General features: G+C 28.2%; 1 protein-coding gene across 1 annotated transcript; it reads right to left on the bottom strand.

Moving 5' to 3' along the window:
* NRPE5 (Eukaryotic rpb5 RNA polymerase subunit family protein) lies at positions 1 to 1,354 on the bottom strand. The gene is made up of 4 exons (XM_016349600.2): positions 988 to 1,354; positions 724 to 900; positions 520 to 633; positions 1 to 382 (listed from the first exon to the last, which is right to left on the bottom strand). Exons 1-4 carry the CDS (start codon positions 1,261 to 1,263, stop codon positions 257 to 259), a joined length of 693 nt encoding a protein of 230 aa, XP_016205086.2. The 5' UTR covers positions 1,264 to 1,354; the 3' UTR covers positions 1 to 256.
* Between the last annotated feature and the right edge of the window lie 10,282 nt (positions 1,355 to 11,636).

Here is an 11,636-nt window from a genome sequence, read left to right as displayed (position 1 = left end):
TTTATGAAAATATCTCTTTACTTTTACTTCCACATGAAACATACCCTCAGTAGGCCAAAAGTTAACATAGTGCAGTTTGTGATTTCCAAACTAGTCATACAAAGAAACTGTTCAATGTGGATTTGTTCATCTGCTCGAGTGAAATTCACACAAACCGCATGCAAGTTACGGCATAAGCTTATAATTATACAATGATGTACTAACTAGTTCTTAAGCATTTCTACGAATTCTACCAGCAGCATACAAGAAAGAAGCATCACCAAACGCATCGATAGGCGACATGCATCTGAGTGATATCACCACTGTAAGTTATCTTAACTACTTGCCCTTTCTCTAGTCCATAGTATCTTGCAATTGCATCTGTTTGTAGAATGCGGGGTAGCTGACAACAACAAAGCTTTATTTAAATCAGAATGATGTGAACAATAATTCTGACTCTAAGATGGTAACAATCAAATTTTATGCACAAAAAACATGTAATGTGACACTGTAATGCAAGAGAATCATACATAAACTGACCTGCTTTTCTTCTAAATTGTACTTCTTTAGGAGGTTCTTTTTCTGTTTGTCAGTTAGAATTTCATGCTTTGGCTTCAATACATGCTTTGTAATATTAATAAGCAAGTCTGTGATCTGAACCATAAGGAGAAAAGGTTGCATGACATGATTAACTTTGGTAAGCACAGATAAGAACAAGTATGATAGTAGCATGTATCCTGATACCTGAAAGATTTCAACTTTGAATGAGAAAAGATTGACAGCTTTCAAGGCCTGGCTAGTAATAGTACTTTGAACAATCAAAATGAGGCCACTTAAAGTTTCTCTATTGACAATCTGCGCTGCAATGCTGCGGATGGAAGTAACTTTCACAATGTGTTGGCCACAGAAGATAACTAAAATCTGCAATCAATTTCAGCAAGCAAGAGAATCAATCCTCTTTTTACTTATAAACCCTAAAGGCAGCAACTTTTTGAAATAAGAGCGTACCCTCTTGGAAGGATCAGAGAGGTGAGTGGCGGAGAAGCGGAGGCGGTCGACGTCGGGGGAATCACCGTGAATGGCTCTGAATTGGGAGAGAGAGAGGTCGATTTCAGAAGCAGGGATGGAGTAGCCTCTGTCCTTGAGCATCTCTAGGGTGGTTCTTCGGGAGAGGTAGTACCTGTGGGACTCATGGCTACCTTCGTCGAAGTATCCGATCAAGCACTCACCCAAGTCCTCCTTGCCGTTTCCGTTGCCGTTCTCCACCATCATCGCTTCCGCCATCTTCTTCTTTCTTCCCACTCTGCTCTGCGCTGCTTTATTTATGTATTTATTACTTTTGACCTAATGCTTATTTATATCAAACATGTTTTTAGGGGTTGTTTGGACCGATTATTTTGATAAAAGAATATTTTTTTAATGAAAAAATATTTTTTTTTATTTTTTAATATGTTTGACAAATTTCTATTAATAAAAGTAAAAATGCTAAAAAAAAATAAAAAAAACATCTTTTTTGAAAAATTGTAGGGTTTATTTGGGTGAGTTTCTAAGAAAATATTTTTTTTTGAATTTTTTTTTAAAATCTTATAGAAAAGTAAATAATTTTATGTTTTGGTATCTCATGTAAAAATATCTTTTTATCTATTAATTATGTTTGGATATAACAATATAAAAATATTTTTTGTTTATTTATTACATAAAAATATTTTTTTAAGGAAAAAAGATCTTTTAAAAAAAGATGTAAATTATAGCTTCTCAAAGGGCTTGTTTGGGTGAGTTTTTAAGAAAAGATCTTTTTTCGAGTTATCTTTTTTTAAAAGATCTTATAGAGAAGTAAGAGTAATTTTATGTTTAGATATCTCATGTAAAAAGGTCGTTTTATCTATTAATTATGTTTGGGTATAACAATATAAAAGTACTTTTTTGTTTATTTATTACATGAAAAATATCTTTTTTGTAAGGAAAAAAGATCTTTTAAAAAAAGATGTAAATCACAGTTTCTCAAAAAAGATCTTTTTTATTTATTTTACTAGTACTTTTACTTTTACTACTAGAAATTTGCCAAACACGTTAAAAAATAAAAAAAAATCTTTTTTCAATATAATGGCGCCCAAACATGTACAAAAAAAATGTTTTTCTAATTTTTTTAGTGCTTTTACTTTTACTACTCAAAATTTACCAAATACGCTAAAAAATAAAAAAAATCTTTTTTTCATTGAAAAAAATTTTTTTATCAAAATAATGGTGCCCAAACAATCACGTAATTTACCTTTTTTTTTTAAAGATATTTTTCTCTTAAAAAAAAAGATGTTTTTCATATAATAAATAAACAAAAAAGTACTTTTATATTGTTATACTCAAACATAATTAATAAATAAAAATATATTTTTACATGAGATATCCAAATATAAAATTACTTTTACTTTTTCATAAAATCTTTTAAAAAAAATAATTAAAAAAAAGATATTTTATTAGAAGTCACCCAAACAAGCTATTAATACCAAAGCTAGAAGGTAATACCAAAGCTAGAAGGTAATTAAAGTATCGGGTCAGATGAACCACTATTTCTTCTTCTTGAAGATTGCAGAATCTGTCACATTATTATTCCTAATTATGTTGGATTAATAGGCTGATAGCGGTGATGATTAATTTGTTGGGCTCTTTTGGTATGTGATGCCCCATTTTTGTCAAATATTATGGGTTAAGGTTTAGTCTTCATATTATTTGATTTGGTCCATCAGTAGGTTTGGGTTTAGTGTGAATAATTTTTGGTCCATTTGCTCTATGCAATAATATATATATATAAATTTAGGATTTGGATTCTCTAAAATTTAAATTTTATTCTAGAGAATAAAGTATGATCTCTTACTATTTATTTTATAGGTGAGACAAAAAATAAATATGAGAAAAAACTATTCAAGAATAGAAGATCATATTTTACCTTCTAAAATACAAATTTAAAATTTAGAAGATCCAAATTTATAAATTTAACCAACTTGAATTGATTGAGTGGACAATTCACTCGTCTACTCAATCAAGTATTGGTGATTTAAATCTCACGTTATGTGCATGCAGCAATTTAATGGCCAGACACTTATCTGTGACAGATTAATCTTTGACCTGTGTGACTAGAGGATACCGTGAGCAACTAATATATATATATATATATAAGGATTTAAAAAATATTTTGTGAATATTTTTATTTTAAAAAAACTCGATCTAAAAATAATAATTAAAGTATATATATATATATATATATATATATATATATATATATATATATATATATATATATATATATATATATATATGTATATGTGTGTGTATTATATTAAATGTTTTAATAAAACATATTAACATATTTAATGGTTTTTAGTTGTTAGTACAAATATTTTTTAATAACATTTTTGTTGTACTAAAGTTAATTATCAAATTTAATTTAAATTTAAGTAATCATGAATTTTATATGTTTCAAGTATTCTTTACTTGTATAAGTATATAACTAATTTTTAATTAGTTAATATTAGTTAATTTTTTTATATTTTTATTTTTTGAAGAGTTTAAAACTTATAATTAGTATTTAAAGTTTAAGATAAAAAAACATAATGTTTTCAAAATTAATTAATATTAACTAAACAATAATTGATACACTAATTGAATTCTTTTGACTTTATATCTTAATGTTAAGACTTTTGTACTATCTTCTCTCTTTGTTCTTCTTTTATAAGTCACTTTAATGTATGTTAATTTCATATTTTGATGACATTTATTATTAATCTATAAAGATATTTAACTTATAAGTGTTGGACAATTAGTTATAAAGTAAGGGTTTATTTGGGTGAACTTTTAAAAAAAGATCTTTTTTGGAGTTATCTTTTTTTTTTAAATTTATGAAAAAAGTAAAAGTAATTTTATGTTTGGGTATCTCATGCAAAGGAATATTTTTATCTATCAATTATGTTTGGATATAACAATATAAAAATACTTTTTTGTTTATTTATTACATGAAAAACATCTTTTTTTTTAAGAAAAAAAGATCTTTTAAAAAAAGATGTAAATTACAGCTTCTAAAAAAAGATATTTTTCTTATTTTTCTATTGCTTTTACTTTTACTACTCGAAATTTACCAAACACATTAATTTTTTTTTATTAAAATAATGACACCCAAATAAAAACTAAATATGATGATAAATATAAATATATGTGTTTATGGGTAGAATTTGATTAAGCATTGACTCAATTTAATTGAGGTCCCATAAAGTGAAAAGAGTAGAGGTTTGTTAGTTGTTGCTGAGAATTTCTTGTTTATGCTAAACATTTTAACAAGCCTCTTTTTTCTTTAGGGTTCATCTAGTGTACAGATGCATTTTGGTACAGATTTACAGATTTTTGTTTTTATTTGGTTTAAGAGCGTATCACTAAAAGTGTTGCTTAAAGAGAAAGTGTTACCCTTAATCGTTAACTTGGCTCTGATACCAATTTTTAACTCTTTTATGTTTATAATGTGTATAAATTTGAAGATGTTGAAAATTTTTAGACTTAATACTCAATTTGGTCCTTGAACTTACATGCGAGTCTCAATTTAGTTCCTGAAGTTTCAATTGCCTCTATTTAGTCCCCAAAGTTTATAAACGTGCCTCATATTAGTCCCTGAAACGATTTTTAGTATAAAAACGTTAATGGAGCACTGTTATAGACTAGTTAAAACTTGTAAAATGATGCAGTTTTGGTTTTGGCATTTAAATAGCTCAAAAAGGGCATCGTATCACTTATTTTGTTAGGTAAAATGTTAATAAACACTATTTACAATGTTGTTTTTGGGTTATTTGAGTGCCAAAACTAAAACGACATCATTTTACAAAGTTTAGTGTGGCATTCGGCTGTTCACGATAGTGTTCCGTTAACGTTTGTACGTTGAAAATCGTTTAAAGGACTAACATGAGTTATGTTCACAAAGTTTGGGGACTAAATAAAGGCAATTAAAACTTTAAGGACTAAATTGAGGCTTGCATGCAAGTTTAGGTACTAAATTGAGTATTACTCTTTTATGTTTATAATGTGTATAGATATGAAGATGTTGAAAATTTCTATTATTACTAGTATTTATAATTCTGATTTCATTTTTATAGTTTTTTAATCTTGTTTTAGTTTATAATATTCTTTTTTGTATGGATTATTGTTTATAAAATCTTTTATCTGTTTGTCTTTTTCTTTAATATATTTTTTCAAATCTTCAAAAACTTCTTTTATTTCTACATTTTCCGTTGTTTCTAAATATCTTTTTAATTTTTCAACCTCATTCTCCATTTTTTCTTTTAACAGCTTTAATTCTTTTAAGTCATAATATAGTTTTCCAGGCATTTATAAATTTTTTAAGTTTAACTCCAACTTGTTTATATTTATTCTTATTTCTATCCTTTTTATTATAAGGTCATCAATTTCGATCTGAAGATTATTTAATTCCTTTTTATACTCCTTTATTTTACTTTTTAATTTTTTCGCTCTTTTTCTTTTTATTTTATTTTCTGGTCTTTCAATTTTTGTATGCTTCATTATTTATTTTAAAATTTCTGCAAATTCTATCATTGCTTCATCACTTTTTTCTAGAGATTCTATTAATTTTTCTAACTCTTCAACTTCTCTTTTTAACTTGTCATAGATTATTTTTAGAGCTTTAAATGCTCTTTGATTTATTTCAGAGAACTGCAAATAATTCAAACGATTTTCTCTTTCAAAGAGCTCTTGTTTCTTATCTTGATAAGTTACATATATTTCTTCTTTATTTATTGTCATAATTTAGTATTTAGGGTTTCATTTAATTTTTCGACCTTTTTTTTAATTCTTTTATTTCAGAATCTTCTTCTTTAATCTTTAACTTAGATAAACTTAAGGGACTATTAATTTTAGATTCTCTTATTTGAAAATTTGATGAAACCAATTTTCCTGATGGTTCTTTTAGTAATAGAACTGAGTTTTCAATCGCTTTATATTTTGGTATTTCTGTTTTTACAATTTTTTGGAATAATTCATCGACATAAATTCTTTCTCTGTTTTTAAATATTATACTATGATGGCTATTTGTTAAAGCATAATTTATTGCATATGTAATTGAAAATGGTTCATCATCTTGTTCCATTAGATTCTTTCTATGAAATTTATAAGCCAAACTTACAGATCTTCCAAGATTTTCAGTTGATAAAGGTATAGCATATCCAAGATGGGCATTAAATTTAACATTTACGTTTGCCAAATTTCCATGAACAATTCCAATTATTTGATCTATTGGGTCATCAGTAATTCTTTTGTCACAGATTGCTAAACTTATTGGTGAATTAATTCCTTTCATATATGTAGATTTAATTAAGACTTGTATAGTACTAATATCAATCCATCCAATTTTAGATCTTTTTTGTTGATCCTTAATTTTCTCAACTCAATTCTTCATTATTTATCAAAGCTATTTCAAGTTCTTCATTGGCAGATTTTATTTTTATAGGAGCTTCAAGTTGAATTTTTCCATAGTATATTATATTTTTTCTGTTAAAAACTTCTTTTAAAAGATTTTGTTTATTAAAATTTTCATTTAATTTGAGAGTTAATTCTGTTTTTAGAACAGCCTGCTTTTCATTATCTAATAAAGCAGTTAATCTATAATAATCAGATTCTTCTGTTAATTCTAAACTTTCTAAATAATTCATAATTGAAAGACTAGAATGAAGATGTACCTTTCTGGAGAAAAACTTCCTTTATTCAGTATATTTTACATAAGGGGTTTTTATCTCCAGAGGGGAGATTGTAGATACTAACTCCAGAGGGGAGTTTAGAACTATTTTTCCCTAAGGGGATTCTTCCTCAGACTATAGAATCGCCTCGGCAGCTTCCTCCTTGCTCTCCTAGCATATGAGTACTCTTAGCCTCCTGCTTCCTATTGTCTGATGCCTTTACAATTGCCTAAGCAGCCTATTTATAATAGTTGGGTTTGATGGACAATTCCCATCCTTACCCTTCTTATGACGTCATTGCTTACGTCATTGTTTGTTCTCTTTCACCAGCTACATTATTGGTGCTCTATGACCTAAGTGCTTACGTCACTATGCAATAATGTTGAAAGATGCTTCAGATGTGCGGTCCTCTTCTTTTATCATGTGACCGTCAGATGTATTGTCTTCTTCTTTCATCATGTGAGTTGATTCCGTTTCATTATTGCTTTCTTCAGATAACTCTGAGGCACATAGCTGGCACTTGTGGTATTCTCTGTCTTTTATCAAATAGCAGAGATTCCTCTTTATCCCTTCAGGGAGCTTTTCTAAAAGTCCAGATAAGTTGTAGAATGCTGATTCAAATTCTACCAAGAGTCTCATCTCTCTTTCTTCAATTTCATTTCTTTTACTGGACACAAGCAGAGTATTTCTACTTTTATAATTAATCCTTGTGTGAGATTCCTTCGTTATTTTTTGAGTTCTTTCAAAGACCCTTGCTAATGTGCTGGCTAGCCTTCCTTCATGACTGTAAATTGTTAAATCTTGAATTTGATCAATTGGTTAAAAATTTCCTGGGAAGACGGACATGAATATTACTTGGTGTGCTGGAACCAAGCATTCTTCTTCTTCATTAAAAATAGGTTGACTGTTTGTAAATTTTAGGGATATATCCCTTGGATTTACATTGTCAATCATATTTTTAAATCTCTTTACTGCATCAACGAATCCTGCAGGAAACTCACTAATAATTTATAGATCATTAAAAATTAAGATTGTATCAATTAATCCATACTGGAAAAACTGATAGGTGCCAGATGGGGAAGCATCTGGAAATATAACCAACTTTATTAGCTGTTCTTTGGCAACAGGATAATATTCCAAAATTGCCCTTTTTTCTTCAGTCCAATTCAGGACTATGTTAAGGGTTTCTCTGAGATTAGATCTACAGACCCTTTTCTTTTCCTTGATTTCAGCCCTTGTAGGAATGTTTCTTATTATCCCTGTTCTCTGGGTTTGAATTGGAGTTTTATCTGCTCTTTTTAGGGTTTGCTCTGGATGGAGAGTTTCATATTCCTTGAAGGATTTCTTTGCCTCTTCCAGTGTTAGGAACCCTCCTTTATGAATTATCTTTGACTGGTGTGTGAATGGTGCTGCTTTTTTCCAGGCATCATATACTCCTTTCATGGGGCCATTATAAATTACATAATATTTTTTATCTTGGGTGGATTTTTTAATGATTTCAGCAATTGTTTTATTTTCTGAAATTTTTTCTTCACCTGATTTGTCCACCATGCTTAGCTGGCTGAACTCTGATGTTTCTGCTTGTTGTGTTGATTTTATTGCTTCGATGGCCTTCTTGAGGGATTGGATCTGTGTCCTTATTTGCTGACAATGCTTGCATTTTTCGAGCTCTTGCTCATATTTTTGAATTTCTTGATCTAATGCGTTGTAGACGAACTCCATTCTCTTGTTAATGTATCTGCAATAACATTTTTGTCACCCTTAATATATTCAATTTTTATTGGATATTGTAACAAAAATAATTGCCATCTTACCAATCGTCCATGATTATAATCAACTTTTAAATTATATCGTATGAAACATGTTAGGTAGCTTGAATCTGTCCTTAATGTAAATTCTCTTGGTAGTAAATCAATTTTCCATTTCTTAAGAGATTTAATTGCTGCTAGAGTTTCCTTTTCATGAGTGGTATATCTCTGTTCTGTTGGAGTAAAAGTCCCTGAAATATACCTGCAAAGTAATTCCTTTAGGGAATCTTTAGAATCTAGTGATTCTTTTCCTTGTTCCAAACTTTTTATAGCTTTCTTAGCTTTTAGACATCCTGACCAGGTTATGTCTGAAGCATCTGTTTCTACTATTAAGTAGTCATTTTCTTCTGGAATATAAAGTTTTGGAAGTTTTTCACATAACTCTTTAATCCTTTGAATTTGCATACTATCTTTTTCATCCCATTTCCATTCTTTTTTAGTACTTATTTTTGGAAATAAGCTTTTAGTGTATTCTGTTATATTCTTTAAAAATCCTTGATCAGAAATATAATTTATACATCCTGTATTTTGATGGTGTTTTTGAATATTTTGAATCTTTATTTATAAATCCTTTTTTAAAAGCATAATTATCAAAACCTGTTTCCCATTTAAATTGAGATTGATTATCCCTAGATGTTCCAACTTCATTTTTTACTTGTATTGGAATTGCTGGTTCTTCGTCATTTGAATAATCTAGGATGTGTTCTTCATTTTCTATATTTTCAGAATTTACTAATTCTTCTTCTATCTGAAATCCCTGTTCCATAATATTATTTTCTTGAGCCATTTTTAATTGTTTAAAAAGCATTGTAACTTCTTCTAATTTTTCTTCAATATTCATAATTTTAGTGGTGGTTTTACTTTTAAATCTGTTATGTTGATTATATTTTGAAATTTTTCTTCTTTGGGATTTTCTTTTTCCTTATTTCTTTGAAATTTTATAGATACTAATATTTCTTCAAGCATATCTACTATAAAATTTAATTGTGGGTTAAAAATATGATAAAGATGTGGGGAATCATTTCCATGGTAACATTTCTTAGAAATTCCGTGTGAAAAATAAGTTTTTTCAGGTTTTTGAAGTCCTTCAATAAAACTTATAGTAAAATAAAGATTTTGAGAAAAATCATTTTGTATTGATTTTAAGAATTCGGTGTCATTACAGTTAACATTAGTTAAAATCATTAATTTTTGATCTATTAATTTTGATAACTTAATTATTTCTTCTCTTAAATCTTCTAATTTACTTTTTTCCATTAGGTGACGTTTTTCTTTGTGAAGAGCTACGGTTTTAAGTGAAAAATATGGCTTTAGAAAGTGTGGTTTAAGTAAACAAATCTTTAAATCTGTACATATTTAAGATCTGTACCTTATAATTTTCTTTTTCTTTAATATTCAAACATAAAGCCTTTTTCAGTTTGGATAATGTTTTTAATTGAAAATATAAATTTAAATATATATGAGAGTAGAAGAAAAAAGTTTTTTATTTAAGGTAATATTAAATACAGTTAACTGAAACTGAATCCTATTTTTGATTGAACAAATTTGCATTCAAAAACTAGAACTAGTACTGTACTAGTAAAAATCTGGAAGTGACAGAGAGACTCTCTACTTTGTGGTTTCAACTTTGAGGGTGGGATGCTGCTTTGGTTACCCGGCTGTGACCACTTATCTTACTCACTGTTCACTGTTTGAGTCAAGTGAGTGAGTGATCATAGCAAATTCAACCTCAACTACAACTTTCTCGGAGACAGTTCTAGTTTTAGATTCCCACATTTTAAGATCCATAAAAATGTACTATTTTAAGGTTACTTACTTGTCATGAAAAAAAAAATATTAATCTCTCCTTTATTTTTATTATAAATTTAATTCTGATATATTATCGGTGTAAAAAAAAATTTATACGTACATCTAATTGTATAATATTATATCAATAAAAATAACAATTTTTTATATTAACTGCATTAATAGTTATTAAAAAAATAAATGTAATCGTACGACTATATAAAATACTTTATACTATCGTCACATCAAAATTAAACTCTTTTATTATTGCATTCAAATTGCCTCAAAAAGATTAAATTCAGAGCATAGTTCTTAAGTGATTTAAGAAACGACCACTTTCTATATTTAATTCCTCCATAAGTATCCTAAGAATAAGAACACTTGATATATACTTGTTATCTAAATCAAATTTTAATTTTTGGTGACTAAACATACCACAAAGAAAAAGGACCTAAAAAAAAGAATAACACTCTTTTCTAATAATAATGTCTAAATTATTAGGGGGCAGTAATCATTCTAGGTACACCTACTTATTTAAAGTAGCAGTTTTAGTCATTAAATTTTAATTAGTTCTCTTTTTAGTTTTTAATTTACTTTTCATGACTATTTTACTGTTCTATAAGCTTTTGGGACCACCGCTTCTGACTTTCTGGGCTGGGCTCGTAGGCCCAAATCCATTAACTATTCGATGCTTTGAAAAGAGGACTTTATAGTTTATAGTATACAAGAAGTATCTGTATTAGTATCATTTAAATAAAGAGATTATGGAAGAATAGAAGATTAGGAATTCATACATAGAACTAATGACTTTGTCATATTTGTCATTTATTTAATTAAATCACTTCTCAGTTCCCAATGTTTTCCAGCTTCAGGTGTATTCTACTATCAATACCACCTTATTAATTAACTTACTCAAATTAGTGCTAGCAATCTTCTTTTAATAATGTTAATTGCATGGCATTTAAACATTGCTTATAAAAAAAAAAAAAAGAAGAAGACACTGTTCATGTTCTTAAATTGATGAAATGGTAATTGGGTAGTACATAGAGGAGGGCAGAGTAGCAGGTAGACACACACAATAATGGTCTGAACGTGAAGACTGAACCATACGGATCCATGTTTTAATGACATTGACCCTCTCAGTAAACAGTGTCATCCTATATTGGCTGAAACTGACAAAGCTTTAAAACTCAGAAAATCATAACCAATCCCACTAAATTCCACATATTATTACTTCTGTTTGTATATGATACAAACAAACATGATATGTGAAATCAAATAGGGAGAGGTTGCAGTTTGTACTAGTAGTACACATCTCCAATAGCATTTTTGTTGATTCATT

This window comes from Arachis ipaensis, chromosome B6, assembly GCF_059453495.1.
Source record: "Arachis ipaensis isolate K30076 ecotype BB chromosome B6, ASM5945349v1, whole genome shotgun sequence".
Taxonomy (NCBI): domain Eukaryota; kingdom Viridiplantae; phylum Streptophyta; class Magnoliopsida; order Fabales; family Fabaceae; genus Arachis; species Arachis ipaensis.
This window is presented reverse-complemented; position numbering and strand designations above follow the sequence as displayed.

Bases quoted from the DNA above. Each gene is read 5' to 3' on its own strand.
- NRPE5 (XM_016349600.2), bottom strand. From the start codon at position 1,263: ATGGCGGAAGCGATGATGGTGGAGAACGGCAACGGAAACGGCAAGGAG. The intron at 901-987 runs GTACGCTCTTAT...AATTGATTGCAG, and splicing joins TCTCTGATCCTTCCAAGAGG to ATTTTAGTTATCTTCTGTGG. The intron at 383-519 runs GTCAGTTTATGT...TGTTGTTGTCAG, and splicing joins ACAATTTAGAAGAAAAGCAG to CTACCCCGCATTCTACAAAC.